The following is a 21,017-nucleotide window of genomic DNA, read 5'->3' as shown; positions in this document are numbered from 1 at the left end:
ATCTATTTTCTCTTTGAAGTTTGAATGTATGTGTATGTTGGCTGGTCTATTGGGGTGGTGAGAGTTGGTTTTTATAGGGGTTTAGATGGAAAGATTAAGATGAAACTTAATATTTGAGCCTTGAAAATTGGGCTCCTTTTGTGCAAAAACAAGTGTTGCTTCTGGTGCAAACGAGTTGATGCATGTGAACCAGCTAATTCTTCCTGGTAAAATACAAGGAAAGAGTTACTTCTTGGGAAGTTAAGCCTTTGGCATGCAATGCATGTGAGCCTTGGGCGTTATTTTAACGGCTAGCTTAAACTCTTTTGTTTCCTTTTTTTATGATTTAGATAAAAAACCAGTATTATTTGTTCTTATCAATTTTTCAACTTCTCTATTTCTTTTTAAACAATTTTTTTTGAATGTATTTGATTCATACGTAAACTAAAATTTTATCTCCAGCATTGTTTAGCACTTTTTCTTTTTCGTTTATGAATAATCAATAATTTTTATTTTTCTTTTTATCTCTTATCAACAACTTTAGATTAGATCATAAAGAATCGTTTGATGGTTTATTCATATCTAACAACGTATTAATGAAGATGCACGTAACACTAATTACATATAAATAATACAAGTAAGAATCAAACACTAAGCTTTTGATTTTCATTTATTCTATAATTTGATTGATTTCTAGATCAAAACACTCATGACTTATGTACTCCTTTAAATTATATTTTTACTATTTAAGTTATTTGTTCTTATCAATTATTTTCTTTAATTGTTCTTATTACCTTTTATTATATGTTGTTCTTATCAACTTTTCCTATATTGCTTTATCAATTGTTTGGATAAAGACAAAAACTTAATTATTGATAATATCACAGCTCTCTCTTTTTATTTTTTCTCCCATTTTTTGATTTCCACGTTTGTTCAACTTTATAAAATAAAAAAAATTAAAAAAAACTTTCATATTTCCTTACGGGCATAATAATTTAATTTAGGTTCTATTTTTTTTTATTTATAAAAAAATCTAATTTTTTTTTTTATCGATATTAACTTCTTTTTTTATTTTTTTCCATTTTATCAGAAATTTTTTCTTTCTTTTCTTTCAAGTAAAGATAACTTGTTCTAAGTCAGTTACTTTTTTTTCCTTCACTTCTTTTATTCTATCATAAAATCTATAACAAGATTAAAGAAATTTAAAATTCTACTTCAACTAAATTTCGACTCCCAAAAATTTATAGCAATTTAAAATAAAATTTAATATTTATCATCAAAATCATATCACTAAGAACCATGCACTAAGATGCCCTCCTACTCCACATCCATATGGTTATTTACTATAAATTCACTTCTCTCATCTTAAAAAAACCTCCACTTCTCTCCTGCGGATTCTATTGATACAAAATATGATTACTACTATTAATTTACTTTTAGATATTCCTATTAAATTTTCAAGTTACTCACTATATGTAATTTTAAATTATTTATATCTAACTTTTAGTTAAGCCATGTATCAGACAGGTATAATACTAGTTATTTCGTAAAAAGAAACAAAGAATATAAACGGGATTTATAAGTAGACTTTATAAGAGGTATAAACATATTTATAACTTGTCAAGAGTCTTATAGTTTTGTGACATTAAATAGTTTTTTTCATAAGGAGCACAAGGTTCCAATTTCTCTTTCACTTATTGTAACATGTAATTAATCTTATTCTTTTATTATATATAGTTGCTCTTAGGAAAATGTTTCTCTTGATAAATTAATAAAATATTTATTTTACGATAACTTTTAGGAAAAATTATAATCTACTCCTATGTAGTTTAATTTTATCACAATTTAATCAGTCCATGCACAAACTTTCAATTGTTATATTTGACCCCTTAACGTATGAATTAGAATGGAAAATTTTAGGATTTTGTCCAGATTAATAAATTTTGTAGTTGTGGATAAAAGATTTCTCAATCACAGTTTAGTCTCAAGTTTTCTCAATTGCTACATTTTGACCTCTAAAGTTTGGAATTTTTTTATTCGATAGTTACAATAATAAGGAGATGATTTGAACCTTGACTTTCCTAATAAAAAAGAATATGCTAATACTATGTTATTGAGTTACAAAACTCTTAACTCTAAAATTGGATTAAAATGAAATTGTTAGGGATACTTTAGATGAAACTTCAATGATGTCTGTTAAGTTCTAAAGATTTAGGTTTAAATGTTTAGAATTATATTTTTATTGTGTTGGCAAACCGAGAACAAAATATGTATAGTCTAGGTTTTTAGGCAATGCTTAAAAGTGTTTGTTTCAAGTTTCAAGGTTCAAGTCTAGCTGATTGCAAAAAAAGGAAGTATGGTTCTGCCTTGCTCAACTGATAGAGAATTAGGCTCGACTGATTGAAAATTGCAGGCATAATTTTTCAACAGAATTTTTGAACAGGCCCAAGCTCGTGAAAACGTTTAGGGTTTCATCTAAACTTCTCCACATATAAAAGGGAAACCCTAGCCATGTTTTGAATTTTTTGGAGAAGACTTGTGTGTTACTCTTTGTGAGATCAGAGAGGTTTTGTACATTTTAACTGCACAAGAATCTACCGGAGCCAAAACTACAATCAAGCATTGGTAGAATATAGTTGCTGCATCAAGATCATTACTGAAGGTGATCTAAAACCTTTGAGTGGGATCTCAAAGTCACAAGCAAGACGACTTGTGTTGGTGTAAATCCAAGAAGAGAAGGAGTCCATGAATTTGGAGCTTGCACATGGTCGTGTCAGTAAGTTACTACAAGAGATAACAATATATTTAGGGTTAAATCTAATTGTAAAAACTTCAATTCTCTTATAGTGAATTTGTTTACCTTGATGATAGATAGGTGAAATCTTCTCCAGGTTTTTACCTTGAAACGGTTCCTTTCATTGATTTTCTTGTATCATCATATCGTGTGTTATTTACTTTTCCGCATCTTTGCCTAATATGATTTATTGTTGTTTAACCTAGATCTGAATAATTAATCTAAGTAAGCACTTGGTTAATATATTAGGTTAAACAATTTAGTTTTAGGGATCTAAATGAACAAACAATTTCATTTTTGTCTAAACCTTAAGGGTCAAATGTAATAAATAAATATTTGTGTACTAAGTTTTGTAGTGCCAAATCACACGGAAATAATTTTTGTTATCCCGAAATTTAATTTTCATGATCACACTTGTTTTTAATCTAAAGTAATTAGTGAGACGACTTGTTATTTTTTGATAGATATGGTAGAATTTCAATTTATGATATTTGCTTTATAATGATTACTTTTTATTATCAGGTCAAGACATCAATTAATTTTTTGTTTTAAGCCAGATTCGAACCTCATATATCTTATTCAATCACAAGAGAGTTAAGTTCATTGAAATCCACAATGCAATTTGGTGTTGTACCTCATATCACTTTTTCTTTCGGATTCTCTCTTTAACAAATTATTGAACAAGTGCGTGTGCACATAGATACACACAAAAAGAAAAAAAAGATAATAATCAAAGGCAACCATGGAAGACAATCACGTAGCTTTCGAATCCAAAAACAATATGCTTTTGGAACCAAAACTAAGACCCCCATTTGACTTCACAATCCCGGACCAACAACAATATGCTCAGCTCAACAGTGTTATTCTATGTGGTGTTTTATGCGAACCCCATTTTGCAAAAACTCATAAGAGCATCAGCATCAAAGAATTCTATCTTATTTTATTTTACCATCTCAAAAAGCCACTTTATTACTTATACCATAATTTTACAATACCTCCCACGTCTCAAAACTCTATTTTTATTAAAATATTAATCTTTAATCTTTCTTTATTATTTCTTTCTTTATTATTTCTTTCTAACCGATACTTTTTTTTCAGACTAGGCATGATTCCATTTTCCTGGGCTTTCCAACAGTATTTTTTTTCCTTAGTCTCCCTCAACCTCTAGCATCGGTTCAACACACAGAGCCACACACACAGACCCATGTTACACCGATCAACCTATCCAAACCCATCACCACACACACACACAAAAACATAAACCATCAAACCATCAACAAAGCCACACACACAAACACAAACACAAACACAAACCGTCAAACCATCAACAGAGCCACACACACACGAACCATCAAACCAGTTGGAGCCAACAACGGCCACCACACCCACCACCCAAGCCACTGATCAGCAAACCCAAGCCACCGATTTCAAACCCAGTCGATTTGAAACCCACCGAAGCAAACCCATTCAAAAAAAATCATCACCAGAGCCACCATCGGAGCTACCGATGATCAACCCAATCGATCCACCCACCGATCAACAGATCCACCGTTTCAAACCCACCATCAACCGATCCCAGCCCATCGATTAAAACCCAGCTCGCCGATCCACGATGAGAGATGAGAGAGAGGCCGTGTGAAGTTTCGCCAATCCACGACCAACAACCCACTTCAGCCACAACCCAACCACAAGCCAAACACCGGACCCAACCACGACCAACGACCTAAACACCGGACCCAACCACGACCCACAACCCCTTTAAGCACCGGTCACAGCCAAAAAAAAAAAAAAAAAAAAAACCACAACCACCACAGTGACCCATGCCAAAAACCATAACCACCACTGACCCACGCTGTCACCCACGACCTAAACACCGGACCCATAACCCAATCACAACCCAAACACCGGACCCAACCACGACCAACGACCCAAACACCGGACCCAACAGAGAAGGAAGAGAGAGAAGAGATGGTGTTTGGGTCTGAAGAGAGGAGAGAGAAGATGGAAAAACAGAGAAAGAAGAGAGAGAAGAGAATTGAAGTACTGAGATAGTGGAGAGAGAAATTTTGGGGGGGGGGGAAAGGGTGGAATAAAATATATATATATATATATGTATTTTTTTTTTTTAGAATACTGCTATAGTACAATTCTAAAGTTAGAATTGTATTGTAGCACTATTGCAAAAAATTTTGCAATAGTGGGGTTTACAATTTTTTGATGCAAACGTTTTTGAGCCATGAAATGTCAAAAATGCCTTAGATATGGCATTAGCATTCTTCAATGCTAATGCTCTTAAGAACTTAAATGCTATTGTCATTGATGGCTGGGTATGGCTTAGTTGTCCTTTTGGTTGTCAAGGTTGTTCATGAATTGTATCCAAAAGTCGTCTCCTTGGCTAGACAACAGTTGGTTTGGGTTACTAAGGAGATGATTTATGTTTTGGCCGTAGGGGTTGATGACTTGTTGGTGTGTCTATTGAGGCAAATTGTTGGTGGGGGATTTCAGTGAGGGGAGAATTTAAGGTTGTGTTTTTGAATTGGTGAGTGTTTTTATGGACAAATGGGATTATTTACTTGGATTCACATTGACGTGAATGTGATTAGATTTTTATTTTTATTTTTTAAGAAGAAAATGTGATTAGAAATTAGAAGAGGATTGAAAGGGTCAATTTTAAAGACATATTTAGTCCATTTGGTTCAGTTCAGTTTGGTTTATATTGGTACAATTCGGTCCAATTTGGTTTAACTTTTTTTTATTTCGCTTTTTGGTAGATTAATTATTAACTTCCTAGGTGTAAATTATTTTATATTATTTTATAAATATAGGCAGAATACAAGCACAAGCGCTCTTATTCTACAACAAGAGACATTAACTAATACTTCCATTTCCTTCTCCACACACAAAAAAAAAAAAAAAAAAAAAAAAAAAAAAAACTTCCATTCATTTGACCCCTAATTCATTAATAATAATTGTTCCAAATTTTTTTTTTTTTTTTTTTTTTAATAAAATTTTTTAAAATTTTTTTTAATTATAAAAACCCCAAAACTAATTGGAAAAAAAGCCCAAATACAATTTCAACGGATGTTTTTTCCTGAGTTCTAGCCCAAACCGACAAGCCAGTCTGGTTGTAAAACTTGTTAAAAAAGTGGTCGAATCGAACTAATCAGCACTAAAGTTTGATAATTCATTCCATTAGCAAATTTTAGTATCAATAGCAAAATGTAGATTTATTACTTTTTAAATAATTCTCATTAGTCACGGTACAAATTTTTGTGATACAATATTGAAGCATATTATATCCAAATTTAAGACATTTTTGTTCATCCGTAACATTACATGAGTCACAGTTCATAGATTTTCAACAATCTCTTCATCCAACATATGCTATTGATGGTGGGACGATGAAGTAATCTGCAATATATGTAACCAGTGATAAGAAAAACATATATAATCCAAATTGCAATAATGACTATAAGTAAAGCAACTTTTTTATTTTTTGTCTTCAAAAAGGCAAAGCAACTTAATAAACTATAGATCTTTTAGCCAAAAAAAAAAGAAACTTGAAGTCATAGATTAAAGTGACTTCCAATGAACCATATTAAATATCAAAATTAAAAAACAAAAGGAATAATTTCATTTTTACCTAATTCAAAATATGTTTAAGCATGTGCATTTGGATAAACTTTTTGTTAAAAGTTTGTTTGTTTGTTTATTTGTTAAAAGTATAAAAAGTATGGCTATACATTGAAAATTTCTTTTAAAAATAAGCTTGAAAAAGCTATACATAAACAACTTACCATTAAAAGAGACATAAATTGTGGAGAAAAGACTAATATATAAAGAGTTTCTTACCTCCACACTTAGTCCCGGGCCGGGCCTGGACCAGGGCCATGGCTGGGCCTGCAACAGGACTTTGTTAAAAAGTCCACTTTGTCCATGTCAATCGTCTCCAAAATCTCCTTGGGCAATTGCTTGCTTAGGCATGGAAGGTCGACCTTACTGACAACAGCGCAGCAATGTGCAGATGGATTTGTCTTTGGCACATTCTTTTTAAGGTGATCAGTGCATTGTGATATCAAACCCTGCAAGTACTCAGCTTGGCAACTTTTGCCATGGCCAACAACCATGTTGTTGTTGTTATCAGAGAACAGAATCACAGCAATGGCAAAGAAAGCCAAAAGGAAAATGTTAGTATTGAAGTACATTGCCATATCTCTCTTTGAAAGTATGTGTATGTTAGTTTGGTTTGGTTCATTGGGTTGGTGAGAGATGGTTTTTATAGGGGTTCGGAGTGAAAGATTAGGATGAAACTTACCATTTGAGCCTAGAAAATTGGGCTCATTTTGTGCAGAAACATGCATCACTTTTGGTACCAATGGGTTGGTGCATGTTGCTAAAATACAAGAAATGAGCTCACTTGTTTGGTAGTTTTTTGGAACTTGGAGCCATTGGCATGCAATGCATGAGGTCTAATGATAACATTCAAACCAGAAACATTCGTTACTTTTGATACCAATGGGTTGTTTGGTAGTTTTTTGGAACTTGGAGCCATTGGCATGCAATGCATGAGGTCTAATGATAACATTCAAACCAGAAACATTCGTTACTTTTGATACCAATGGGTTGAGGCATGTGAACAGTCTTATTTCTTTATGCTAAAATATAAGCAAAGAGCTCACTTGTTTGGTAATTTTTTGGAAGTTGGAGCTATTGACATGCAATGCATGAGGTCTGAACATAACATTCAAAAACTGTGCCATGAACGACCTTTTCTTGCTTTGAAAATAAAGTGACTTGATGTATTTTATCATGTTCGTGCATTGCAGAAGGATAGAAAAATGCCAGAGCATTCTGGTTATAAATGGTTAGTCACAGCTGATGTAGAAAGCTTGGCATGGAATTCACACACTGAGCACTCATTTGTAGTGAGTACTTTACTACTTCTTACCTGAAACCATCTTCCAATAGGTGAAATTTTGTTTTTTATACAATTTTTTCCGTTTTAATTTGGGTTTTCATTCTGAAGAAGAAAATTTTATTTTTTCCTTTTTGAAGAAAAAAAATGGTATTTGTTTTTTCCATAATTGTTGTTATTGACTAATTTTTATTATTATCTCCCGTAGACAATTCATGAACCCTGCAAATTGTTAATGTAATGTATTTTTTCATTGTCTGCCTGGTCCTCATTTGGTGCAGGTAAAGCTTTGGGATCTATCAAACAACCATCCTTCATGTGTTGCATCCATAAATCCTAAAGCAGTAAGTTATTATTATAATTTTTCTTACATCCGATGTAATGAAGTAAAGCTTCAATATTCTATATAAATTCTCATGCCCTGGTTTGGAAGTGAGTGGAAAAATTTTCAATATTTTGTTTACCTAGTTGAGATTTGTTTTTCTGGAAGTTGTGTAATTGACGAAGATGATGATTAATATCAATGAGAATTGGCAGGTATGGGACACATGTACATTATCCGATCCTGGGGTCCATGAATGATTTGGAAATTATATCAAGCAAAAGACTTCTCAATCCATCTCTTGAAGTTAATAGATTGGAAGATGAATGGGGATTTTGTTTCTTGTTAAGCAAGAGGTTTTTGTTTTTGACATGAAGAGTCTGTATTTTTAAGAAAAAAGGGGCATTGCCCTGCAAGTAATGTTCTCAAAATTTGGGAATTTATATGGTGGTGTATGTATTTTTTTTTTAGATATTTAACTAGTGCCCTTTTATCTCTAGAGCTTCAGGCCATTTATGCATAGGAAGTTGTCATTTAAGTTACAAGACTCTCGGTAGATGGTATATGTCGTAACTTGTAAGTCTAAAGCATAGAAGTCTTTTAGTTTTGTTATATTCTTGGATAAGAGTAAAACATGTAAACCAACAGTTATTATTTATTTATTTACTTATTTTTATGTAGGGGAAATGTGATCACAGATCTTTTTCAATAACAAGAGATATAGAATAATATTACCATTGATTTTATCTTTATAATTAGTTCATTAATAATAATTTTCCAAATTGGTTAATTTTTATTTTTATTTAAAAAAAAAACTAATCGGAAAAAAACTCCAAATTGCCATTGAATTTATATTGGTTACAAATCTGATAATTCTAATGGTTACAAATTCGTTGATTTTTTTTCATAAAAATGATTCAAAATTGATTGGGCAAAAGCCCAATAGTGCGCCCAAATTGGTAATCCAAACTGAAATTGATTGAACTGAATATAATCGGACCAACTTGTCCACTCCACCTTTTCGGTCTATTATAGTCTGGGGTTTTGACAAACGAAAAAAGAAAGGGACCGAAATTACCACCTAAATCATTAGATTTTAGTTTTTATTTGGTCAAAATGAAAAACTCACTTTCTAAATTTCACATTTTTTCATTTCAGTCTTCTAAGTGTGTGTTTGGTAAAAATTATTTTTACCAACTTATCTTACTAAGTTTATTTTTACTATTATTCATAGGTTCCACTGCACTTTTTGATACTAATTATGAGTTTCATTGTACTATTTCAACAAAATAAGCGAATCTTAAACGGATACTAAAGTTTGGGTTTTGTCATTTTAGTCATCTAAGTTTCATTTATTCCCAATTGAGTCCTCAGGTAGAGTTCTACTAGTTACTGTCATCCATTAACCAAAATGACGCCATTTTGGATTTTTATTTTAATTTTTTAATTTCAAAAAAATGAAAAACATTAATTAAAAAAAAAAAAAAAAAAAAAAGTAAAGGGCTCATGGGAACGACGTCATTCCTAGCCCACTGACTATAAAAACAAATAAAATAAAACATTACAGTAGTGCTTTTCTAGGAAAAAAAATAGAACTTTTTGCTTCTAACCTTTGAGACAGTCGCTTGCAGCAACTCATGGTGATTTCAAAGTAAATTACGCTTATTTAGTACAGGGTAGCTCTCAGTTATGTATCTCTGATATTGTTCTCTACATCACTTTAATTTCTTTTTAAATTTATTTTCTTTGGTGTAAAAGACTGAAACTTTATATGTAAGAGAAATGCTAATGGATGCCTTTAAGATAATAGTTAATAATCCATTTAAAAATTTTTTTTATGGAGAAAGAAAAAAAAAAGTAATTAATATTTTGACAACTTTTTCAATTTCCCATAAAAATAGTATCAAAATTTTCCTAAAATATATTATTAATCATTATCCTAAAAGTATCCATTAACTTGATCCTGTATAAAATTCTTGTTTCATGATCCTATATAAAATTCTTTGGGTCTTTCACAAAAGTTATTGGCAGCTTTAGTTTATATTTTATTTTTAAAATTTCATGGGGGAATGGGTGAAGTACCGGAGCCTTGGGTCTCTCAACAAAAGTTATTAGGAGACAAACTAGTAACCAAACGAAACTATTTTAGGTAATTGGAACTATTTGACTATTTCATGGGGAATGTTTATTAACTTTTTTTTTTCAATTAATTTTATGGGAAATGTCTATTAATTTTTATATTGGGTTCCATAAAAATAAAATAAAAAAGTTTATTGGATTGAATAGTTAAATATTTGGAACTATTTTAGGTAATTTTTCAATTTTTATTAATTTAATATATTAATTTATATTATAATTAATTATTAAATTAATTATGACGTCATCACGGTTCGATTACAGTTCGACCTCGGTCCGACCTTAAAAACCTTGAACCTTTTCTTTTTACGGTTCATTGAACGGTCCGGGTCTGAAAACCATGTATATACGAGAATAGAGAGTTATGCTGAGAAATAGATCAAGAGCAGTGACCAGCAAGCAATCTTATTCAAAGCTCTAATAGCAAAGGGTATCTTAGCGGGCTAGGAACGACATCGTTCCCAATTACAAAAAAAAGCAAGCCCATACTTATGAGAATTTTCCCAATCCTTACTATAAAACATCAAGTCCTTGGATTCAGTTTATGTTTTTTGTAATTAACTTTTTTTCCTTTTTTTTTTTTTGAAATTAAGAAATTAAAAAAATAATCCAAAACATCATTTTGGTTAATGGATAGCAACAACTAATAGAACACTAATGGAAGACTTAGTTGAAAATGAATGAAACTTAGAAGACTGAAATAACAAAACTCAAACTTAGAAAATTGAAAAGAAAAAAAAGAAAAAAAAGTGAAAATTAAAAGGTAAGTTTTGCATTTTGACTTTTTTATTCTATGTCATGGTGATATATTAAATTTCTCTCTACGTTATTTCCTTGTAGAGAATTTTGATATATCAATGCCAGTAAACTTAAAATATTCATAGGAGAATGTAGATTTATTACTTTTTTCAACATTGAAGCATATGATAACCAAATTTATGCCATTTTTTCATTCGTAACTTACAAAAGTTACAATTCATAGATTTGCAAGCAATCTCCTCATCCAAGATATGCTGCTGGAGGGACAAGGTACGCTGCAATAGATGTAATTAGAGATAAGCAAAACAAGTATAAATCCAAATTACGATTCATAAATGACTGTAAGCAAAACAACTTTTATCTCATTTTTCAGAAATGTGAAAGCAACTTAAGCCATAGATCAAAGTGACCTCCGGTGAACCATTACAAATCAAAACTACAAAAACAAAAATGAATAATTTCCTTTTTATTTAAGTCAAATATAAGTTGAACTATGTGTGTTTGGATTTACTTTTGTAAAAAACTTAGTTGTTTATTTGTTAAAGTTGAAAAAAGTATGGTTATACATAAATAATTTTTGCTAATCTATGTGGATCAAAAAAAAAAAAAAAAAATTTTGCTAATCTACCAAACTCATTACCAGAAAAGGCTTCATATATAAAGAGTTTCTTACCTCCACACGACCCAGGGGTCAATGGCCTGCCACAGGACATTGCTACGAAGACCACTTTGTCCATGTCAATCAGCTTCACATTCTCATTGGTCACATGGCTGCATGCACATTTGATGTTTGCTTTATGGACGGCATTGCAGCATTGTGGAGATGGAGATATCCTTGGCTTATCCCTTTGAACGAACCTACCACAGTTGTTTACCAAATTCTCCACATCAGCTTCACAACCTTGGCCAACAACCATGTTGTTGTCACTGGAAAAGAGAATCCCAGTAATGGCAAAGAAAGCCAAAAGGAAGATATTGGAATTGAAGTGCATTGCCATATCTCTCACTTTGAATGTATGTGTATATTGGTTTGGTCGATTGAGTTGGTGAGAGGTGGTTTTTATAGGGAATTGGAGGGAAAGATTAGGATGAAACTTACCATTTGAGGAGTTGAGTCTTTCAAGGAACACAACAAAAAATCATAAAAATTTCTCAACATTTCCAAATTAGAATGCTACCTCACACATAGATTAGTGAAAATAAATAAATCAATTGCACATTGTGATGGACCATGTATGAGGCAATAGGCCAATTTAAAATTTTTGTGAATTTGTAATAAGCCTTCATTGTGTCCCTAGCTTTATTGCTTTGAAATTGGAATCATTTTGTCCAGAAATTTGTGTTACTTATCATTTGTGGATTGAGTCTATCGAGGAACACAACAAAAAATCATAATGATTCCACAGCATTTTCAAATTAGAATACTACCTCACACATAGGTTATAGAAAATAATTAAATTATTTTCACATTGCAATGGATCATGTGTGAAGCGGTAGGCTAATTTTAAAATGTCATGAATTAGTAATAAAATTTCATTGTGTCCTTAGCTTTATTGCATTGAAATTGGAATAATTTTGTGTAGAAACTTATGTTGCTTACCATTTGGAATTATTTTGTGCAGAAACCTGTGGTACTTATCATTTGAGGAGCATGTCATTTATTGCATTGAAATTGGAATCATTTTGTGTAGACAATTGAGTTACTTACCATTTGAAGAGTGAGTCATTTATTGCATTGAAATTGGAATCATTTTGTGTAGAAACCTGTGTTACTTACCATTTGAGGAGTGAGTCTTTTGATGAGTTGGTGAGAAGTGGTTTTTATAGGGAATTGGAGGGAAGGATTAGGATGAAACTTACCATTTGAGGAGTTGAATCTTTCAAGGAATACAATAGAAAATCATAAAAATTTCACAATATTTTCAAAGTAGAATACTACCTCACACGTAGATTATAGAAAATAAATAAATCAATTGCACATTGTGATGGACCATGTGTGAGGCAGTAGGTTAATTTAATTTTTTTGTGAATTTGTAATAAGCTTTCCTTGTCCCTAGTTTTTTTGCATTGAGATTGGAATCATTTTTCCAAAAATCTGTGTTACTTATCATTTGTGGATCAAGTCTTTCGAGGAGCACCAAAAAAAAAAAAAAAATCATAATGATTCCACAACATTTTCAAATTAGAATTCTATCTCACTAATGTCTCAAAAGCCTGAAGAAAGCACATATGATATTCCTTGAATCCACAAGGAGATAAACTAGAATTTATCAAAGAAAGAATTCGACAAAAGTCTGTATTTTGTTTATAATAATCTAATTTGCCTCTAACGGCTACAAAACATATGAATACTGAAAAGTAACACCCTAGGACAGTTAGGAAACGTCCAAAACCCTAATTCACACTAATTACGCAATTAGATGACAAAATACTAGAATTTTCCAAAAATGGCAAAAATGAGTTAAATGCAAAATGATAAACTATTGACTTTAAGGGTCGTCCCAAAATAAGCAAGACCTTATTTTGACTTTTGAGCAAAAAGCTAATAAGGAATCGAAAATTACTATAAACGGCAAAATCGCAATTTTTGGAACCTAACTGATGCTATTCGCCATTTTCAAGGGGTACCTCGTGGCAAAGCAATGACTATTGCTCGGAAGGCCGTTTCTTTTCAACTTGCCAAATTTCATGCAATTCTGACTTTGTTGCCCAAATGATTTCTACTAGTTCCTTTTTGCCTTGTGCGATTTTAGGCGCACTTGGGAGTCTAGAAAGGCCATAGCGGTCTATTTTACATTACTCACACATAGGTTATTGAAAATATTAAATTGATTGCACATTGCAATGGATCATGTGTGAGGAGTTTGGATAATTTTAAAAAGTCGTGAATTTGTAATAAAATTTCATGGCAAAACTACATTATTGGTCCCTGAAGTTTACCCTGCGTGCGCAATTAGTCCCTCAAGTTTGAAGCGAGCACAATTAGTCCCTTAAGTTTTAAAATTAAGTTGTATTGGTCCTTTTACTAACTGCTGTTAACGGTGTTACTTACGTGGCTAACGGAAAAATGACTAGACATTTTTTTAAATGATATGGCATGTTTTTAATTAAAAATTTTAAAAAAAAAGTTTCCACAAAATTGAAAAATCATATTGACTGGATTAAAAACAAATTTGATATTTGTTTAACAAAGACACGACAGAAAGATGGGAAGCGAGAGATTGACAGCTGCAAAAAAACTCAAATGGAATTTCCATCACAAGCTCTTTTTTTATAATTAAAAAAAAATAATAATAATAATAAAATCTGGAAAACCACTCCACTGACTAATTGTCCATCTCCCCCACCACAAATTCGTTGGGCTTGTGTGTTATCATTTTAGCCAAGACTTACTCTTAAGTGATTTTACTCTTTTTTTTTCGCAACTTTCATTACAAGAAGGAGAATCCTAACGTTGAATCACAGAGCTACACCACCAAAATCCAAAGAGATTTTTAAGAAAAAGAAAACAAAGATTTATTTTCTTTTTCTATCTCAGTCCTTCTCCTTGTCTTTGTTGCTCTCAGATCCTTCTCTTCAATCTCAGATCCTTTTCTTCAATCTGATATTCCAGCTAGCCAAAATGACGTCGCCAGAGCAAATCCTTCGCCTACAATGCTCAAAAACTCAGCGGAACCGCCAAAGCAACATCCTTCGACCCCTGTGCTGGAGCAACATCCTTCGCCATCGCCCTCATCCCTTACGCCGCCTTCCTCCTCGACCTCGGCAGAACCGCCGTGCTCACCACCCTAACCGTCGGCCTCATGGTCTCCTACATCCTCAATTCCCTTAACTTCAAACCCGCCGCCTTCTTTGATGGTTTTGATGATTTTGGGGGTTTTGATGGTTTTTATTCTTTGTTTGATCAGCGGGTTAAGGGAGAGTTTGATGACTTTTCGTTTCGCTGAATCCTCGCCTTGCAGTTCCTTAGCTACGAGCTTCAGCTCCTCCAGGGCCTCCACTTTCTTCTTCGTCTCCCCGTCGGTGTCTGTCTCCGACGAGGAGCACTCCGGCATGTTAAGAAGATCGGAGAGCTTCTCCGACTTGGCCTTCTTCGGCTTCTCCGGCGGCTTCGAGACCGATCTGGTTTCTGCGACAAAATCGCTCTTGGGGCGGTGGCGGGAACCGCCGCCGCCGCAGCTCATGGCATTGAAGAGTTTGCGGCGGAATGCGGAGCCGGAGAACGAGGTCCATATGCGAGAGTGGCCGACGGTGGTGGGGCCGTCGAGGACTAGAGATCCGACGTCGTTTCTGTGACACTTCGCCATTCAGTCTGATGACGTGTGAGCCGAACTACATTGCACACAGAGAGAGAAACAGTGGAGAGGAAATGAGTGTGTATACTAAATTCTGATATATTTTTATTTGTGGCTGATGATGGTGCACGGTCTACAGTGGCTATGCTTGATGATGGTGGATTGATCGTTGTTAGGAATTTAAAATATCAGATTTGTTTTTAATCTGATCAATATCATCTAACGTGGAAGCTTTTTTTTTTTTTTTTTTTAATTAAAAAGATGCCACATCATTTTCAAAAATGCTAAGTCATTGTCCCATTAGCCACGTAAGTAACACCGTTAACAGAAGTTAGTAAAAGGACCAATACAACTCAGTTTTAAAACTTAAGGGACTAATTGTGCTCGTTTTAAACTTGAGGGACTAATTGCGCACGCAGGGTAAACTTCAGGGACCAATAATGTAGTTTCGCCAAATTTCATTGTGCCCCTAGCTTTATTGCTTCAGAAACCTATGTTACTTACCATTTGGAATCATTTTGTGCAAAAACTTGTGTTACTTACCATTTGAGGAGTGAGTAATTTATTGCATTGAAATTGGAATCATTTTGTGCAGAAAACTGAGTTACTTACCATTTGAGGAGCGAGTCATTTATTGCATTGAAATTTGAATCATTTTGGTGTGTTTGTTTGGAGATGAAATAGGGTAGATGAAAAACTTTGAAGAGAAAATGTGAAGGAATTTTTTTTTTAGAGTGTGTTTGGTTAGATGGGAAGGAAGAAAAATAAATGATGGGCCCAAGTGTTTTCTTCCTGAGCCCACCAAAATGTTTTCTCTCCAAAATGGGGAGAAAATTGAGTGGGGTTGCATTTTTTCTTGATTGCAAAAAATGCCCATGTGCATGTGCACATGGGCTTTGTCTAGTTGCCCTTTTTTTTTGGGCGGTAACATTGTCACTTTCTTTTCTTTTGATTTTATAAGGCTTGGGTGTGCCTCTTTTTTTTCTTTTTTTATTTTTATTTTCTAGGGCCTAGGCGTGATAGTTGTTTTAAAAAAAAAAAAAAAAAAAAAAAAAAAAAAAAAAAAAAAACTAGATATGATTTTTTTTGGGACATGATGTTTATTTTTTTTAATAAATTTGGCTGATTGCTCTATTTTTTGTGGTTATTTGTCACTTTCTTTTTTTAATTGGACATCACTCTTTAACAAAGGTGTATGAGTAAATTTATTCAAACTCATTTTTTCCATCCTTCCACTTTTCTACTCCTAACCAAACAAAAAGGAGAGAAATTAAAATCTTTTCAATTCTCCCACTTTTTCATCCTCCTACCATTTTCTATCTTCCTACTTTTCCACCACTCCAACCAAATGAACCTTTTGTGTAGAAACCTGAGTTACTTACCATTTGAATAGCGAGTCATTTATTGCATTGAAATTGGAATCATTTTGTGTAGAAACTTGTTTTACTTACCATTTGAGGAGTGAGTCTTTCGAAGAACACAATGAAAAATCATAATAATTTCAAAACATTTCCAAATTAGTATACTACCTCCCACAAGGTTATTGAAATAAATAATTTGTTGAAGTAGAGTTTCAACCTATGATATCTGCTTCTGAAATTGCCTTTTATCATCTGACCAAGAAACCAACTGGTTTTTGATGTAGGTGGGATAAAATCTCAGATCTTTTTTCCGATAACAAGAGACTTTATCAGTTGAGCTAACTGAAACTCACGAAAATAAATTAATTAATTGCACATTGTGACTGATCATGTGTAAGGTGGTAGGCTAATTAAAAATGTTGTATATATATATATATATATATATATATTTTTTTTTTTTTTCATAGCATCCCTAGCATTATTGCCTTGAAATTGAAATCATTATCTGCGGAAACCTGCGTTACTTACGGTTTTGGAACAAATGAATTGACTCATGTGAACCAACTTATATCTTCCTGCTAAAAGACAAACAAAGATCAGCTTACTTGTTTGGTAACTTTTTGGAAGTTTGAAATTTGGAGCCACTGGCATGCAAAAACATGTGCTAATTAATTAATGATGTAAAAAAGTTAGTGGTAATGGCTACGATAAACTTGTTTGTTTTCTTTTTATTTTTTAGCCTGAAATTAAAGGAAATACGGAATTTTTTTTCCTAATGAGAACTATTATTCAAATTATGCATCTTTTACTTGTTATAACAATTGAATAAATAAATAAATAAATAAATAACTGCATTTATAATTTATGAGAGCATAATCACATGTAATTGATCTAATATTTTTATTATGTAAAAATACAATTAGCAAAATGTTTCTTTTAGGCTCTGTTTGAATACCACTTATTGCTGAAAATTGAAAACTGAAAATACTGTTGCAAAATAATTTTTAAATGTATGAATAGTGCCGTCGGACCTAATTTTAAAGAAAAATTTGCTGATATCCGTACTTGCTAATCCCATGAATAATGCATGAAATCCACACAAAAAACGTAGCCACATTGAGAAATGTGCTTCCCAAACTCACACTTACTATAACTTTTTGAAAAAATTATAAAAATAATGCTAGAGATATAAACTATTTTACAACAAATTTTACAAAGTGCTTATGTGGTGAGTGATTATTGGTAAATAAAAATGTGATATTAATAGTGGGCCTAAATGAAAACCAATAGGAGGTAGACCACATTAACATTTTGTAAAAATATTGTAAAAGAGTTTGTGACTGTAGCATTACTCAAATTATAATTATTTTCTTATATTTTGGTTTTATTCAATTGAAGCAGTCCACAAACTTTCAATTGTTATATATGACTCTCTTAAAGTTTGAATTAAAATGAAAAACGTTAGGATTCCGTTCAATTTATAGATTTTGCAATGGTGAATATAAAAATTTCCCTTTTGGTATGGCCTAATCACAATTTAGTCTCACAAGTTTTCTCGATTGCTACATTTTGACCCACTAAAGTATGATTTTTTTTTCTGCAATATTTGATTGTTACAACAATGAAGAGGAGAATTCAAATGCTTGTTATTCTAATAAAGAAGAAGATTCTATGCTATCATGAGCTACAAGACCCTTCACCCTAAAGTTTGGACTAAAATAAAACTATTAGGGATACTTTGGATGGCACCCTAACAATTCTCTTTAATCTAAACCTTGGGGATCAAATCTAATAATTGTGATAGTGCATCACAGAGAAATTTTGTAATTATCCTTGACTTTTATTTTCACAATCATACTTGTATTTAGCCTAAAGTAATTGAAACATTCCTATCTGGTCATCTAAACCCTTTGAAAAAAAAAAAAAAAAACTGTTGATCAAAATATTGCAAAATCACCTCCACATCTGGTACTCTAACACTGTTTAAATTTTTACGACATGCGACAATATCATCAAATTTAAAGCAACATTGTAGCATCATGCATTTGTTATTTTCTCTCTTTTTAAAAAAAAAAAAAAAATTATTCAAGCTTTCTCTGTCCCAAATTCTCTCTCTGCCTTCTCTCTCATCTCTCCTTAGAAACTTTCACCTTGTCCTAAAATCAGATCTCTTAACAAATCCGCCACAAGAGAAGCATTGGTTTATTGTTGTGAGTGTTATTTTATTATTATTTTTTTTTTCAATTAGCATTATTTTTAAGAAAAGCACTTGTATGTTTTTTTTTTGAACGGTAAAGCACTTGTATGTTTGTATCATATTTACAAACACATTCATTCTACCATATCTTAAGAAATAAATAAATAAAACACACACACACACTAATTAATGCACTCACATATTACACCGAACATATCAAGATAATATTTAAATTATTTATTGACACGTTGCTTTATACATACCTAAGTGACTTTTATGATAAATTCGTTAAGTAGTATTCGAATGAAAAACTGTTGATATATTGTTTCTTAACTCATACTTTAAAGAAGTTAAAAATAATATTTAAAAATTAAAAGCCATATAACTTAATTGACACTTTTTAGCATTTCTAATAGAGACATTCATGGTTTGAAATTCAAACCCCCTCACACAACTACCAAATTATAAAAAGTAAAAAATAAATAAATAAATAAAAAGAATAAAAACTTAAAAGTTTACAAACTAAATTATAATAGTGGAAAAATCTTAATTTCTTTTTATTAGATTCTTATAAGTGATAATCCCTTCACCTCACCTTTTATTATTTCTTACGCCATGCTCTCCAAACATGAATATATGTATCATTGCTCTAGTACTGTGACTTTAGAGCCCTATGGAACTCCCAAACTATTAAAGGGATGGTGCATAACTTCTCACAAACATAGTGCTAACAAACACAAGTTACACAACTTGGGGTATGAGTCTCTCAAAACTCAGTCTCCACCATAAACAAAATCAAAAAGAAGTGTGGGTCATACTTTTGCTCTTCTCCTCTCAACAAAAATCCTAACAAATACTAAAATACAATAGCAGATTATATTATTTTATTTTATTTAAGATATTGGGTTCAAAGTTCAAATACCATCTACACCAATAACTAATTGGTGTTTTGACTTGCTTAAAAAAAACAATTATCACGGAGTTAAAGGGATGTACAACCGTAATGTCCAACAAGTGAAAATTAAATGATAAGTTTTGCATTTTGGCATTTTTATTCTATGTCATGGTGATATATCAAATCTCTCACAAGAGAATGGCCTTACGCGGTAATATATTAAATTTCTCACACAAGAGAGTGGGTTATCCCCTTGTAAAGAAATTTGATATATCAATGCCAGTAAACTTAAAGAATTCATATGAGAGTGTAGATTTATTACTTTTTCAACTATTCTCATTAGTCACGGTAGAAAATTTTAGTGATACAACATTGTAGCAAATGATATCCAAATTTATGCCATTTTTTCACCCGTAACATTACAAAAGTCGCAATTTATAGATTTGCAAGCGGTCTCTTCATCCAAGATATGCTGCTGGTGGGACATTGTACGCTGTAATAGATGTAATCAGAGATAAGCAAAACATGTATAAATCCATATTGCGATTTATAATAAACGACTGTAAGTAAAACAACTTTTATCTTATTTTTCAGAAATGTGAAAGCAACTTAAGCCGTAGATCACAGTGACCTCCAGTGAACCATTACAAATCAAAACTATAAAAACAAAAAGGAATAATTTCGTTTTTATTTAAGTCTAAAATAAGTTGAACAATGTGTGTTTGGATTAACATTTGTAGTAAACTTATTTGTTTATTTTTTAAAAGTTGTACACAGTAAGTATGATTATATATAAATAACTTAGGCTAATCTACCAACTCATTATCAAAAAAGGCTTCATATATAAAGAGTTTCTTACCTCCACACTTAGACCCAGGGCGCAGTGGCCTGCCACAGAACTTTGCTACAAAGACCACTTTGTTCATGTCAAGTGCCTTCAGAGTCTCACTGGTCACTTGGCTGCATGCACAAGGAATGTTTGCTTTTTGGACAACAGCGCAGCATTGTGGAGATGGATCTACCCTTGGCGCATTCCTTAAAACGAACATACCACAGTTGTTTACCAAATTCACCACATCAGCTTTACAACCTTGGCCAACAACCATGTTGTTGTCACTGGGAAAGAGAATCCCAGTAATGGCAAAGAAAGCCAAAAGGAAGATGTTGGTATAGAAGTGCATTGCCATATCTCTCTCTTTGAATGCATGTGTATGCTGGTTTGGTCCATTGAGTTGGTGAGAGGTGGTTTTTATAGGGAATAGGAGGGAAAGATTAGGATGAAACTTACCATTTGGGGAGTTGAGTCTTTCAAGGAACACAACAGAAAATCATAAAAAATTTAGGAAATAGGAGGGAAAGATTGG

The 21,017-nt window shown here is 32.3% G+C and overlaps 3 protein-coding genes across 3 annotated transcripts; all 3 read right to left on the bottom strand.

The window, feature by feature from the left end:
* Nucleotides 1–6,633: 6,633 nt before the first annotated feature.
* Nucleotides 6,634–6,984, bottom strand: LOC126722586 (uncharacterized). Its single transcript, XM_050425733.1, has one exon. It carries the CDS (start codon nucleotides 6,982–6,984, stop codon nucleotides 6,634–6,636), a length of 351 nt encoding a protein of 116 aa, XP_050281690.1.
* A 4,161-nt stretch (nucleotides 6,985–11,145) lies between these two features.
* Nucleotides 11,146–11,903, bottom strand: LOC126722585 (uncharacterized). The gene is made up of 2 exons (XM_050425732.1): nucleotides 11,579–11,903; nucleotides 11,146–11,180 (listed from the first exon to the last, which is right to left on the bottom strand). The coding sequence occupies exons 1-2, from the start codon at nucleotides 11,901–11,903 to the stop codon at nucleotides 11,146–11,148; spliced, it is 360 nt and encodes a 119-aa protein (XP_050281689.1).
* Nucleotides 11,904–20,111: 8,208 nt separating this feature from the next.
* LOC126722584 (uncharacterized) lies at nucleotides 20,112–20,834 on the bottom strand. Its single transcript, XM_050425731.1, has 2 exons — nucleotides 20,513–20,834; nucleotides 20,112–20,146 (listed from the first exon to the last, which is right to left on the bottom strand). The coding sequence occupies exons 1-2, from the start codon at nucleotides 20,832–20,834 to the stop codon at nucleotides 20,112–20,114; spliced, it is 357 nt and encodes a 118-aa protein (XP_050281688.1).
* Nucleotides 20,835–21,017: the final 183 nt, after the last annotated feature.

This window comes from Quercus robur, chromosome 4 (assembly GCF_932294415.1).
Source record: "Quercus robur chromosome 4, dhQueRobu3.1, whole genome shotgun sequence".
Lineage (NCBI taxonomy): Eukaryota > Viridiplantae > Streptophyta > Magnoliopsida > Fagales > Fagaceae > Quercus > Quercus robur.
Note: the sequence above shows the minus strand (reverse complement) of the source record. Positions and strands in the feature narration are given on the sequence as shown.

Coding starts and splice junctions, on each gene's coding strand:
- LOC126722586 (XM_050425733.1), bottom strand. CDS start 6,984: ATGGCAATGTACTTCAATACTAACATTTTCCTTTTGGCTTTCTTTGCC.
- LOC126722585 (XM_050425732.1), bottom strand. CDS start 11,903: ATGGCAATGCACTTCAATTCCAATATCTTCCTTTTGGCTTTCTTTGCC. Junction 11,181..11,578: donor GACCCCTGGGTCGTGTGGAG/GTAAGAAACTCT, acceptor CATCTATTGCAG/CGTACCTTGTCCCTCCAGCA.
- LOC126722584 (XM_050425731.1), bottom strand. CDS start 20,834: ATGCACTTCTATACCAACATCTTCCTTTTGGCTTTCTTTGCCATTACT. Junction 20,147..20,512: donor CCCTGGGTCTAAGTGTGGAG/GTAAGAAACTCT, acceptor CATCTATTACAG/CGTACAATGTCCCACCAGCA.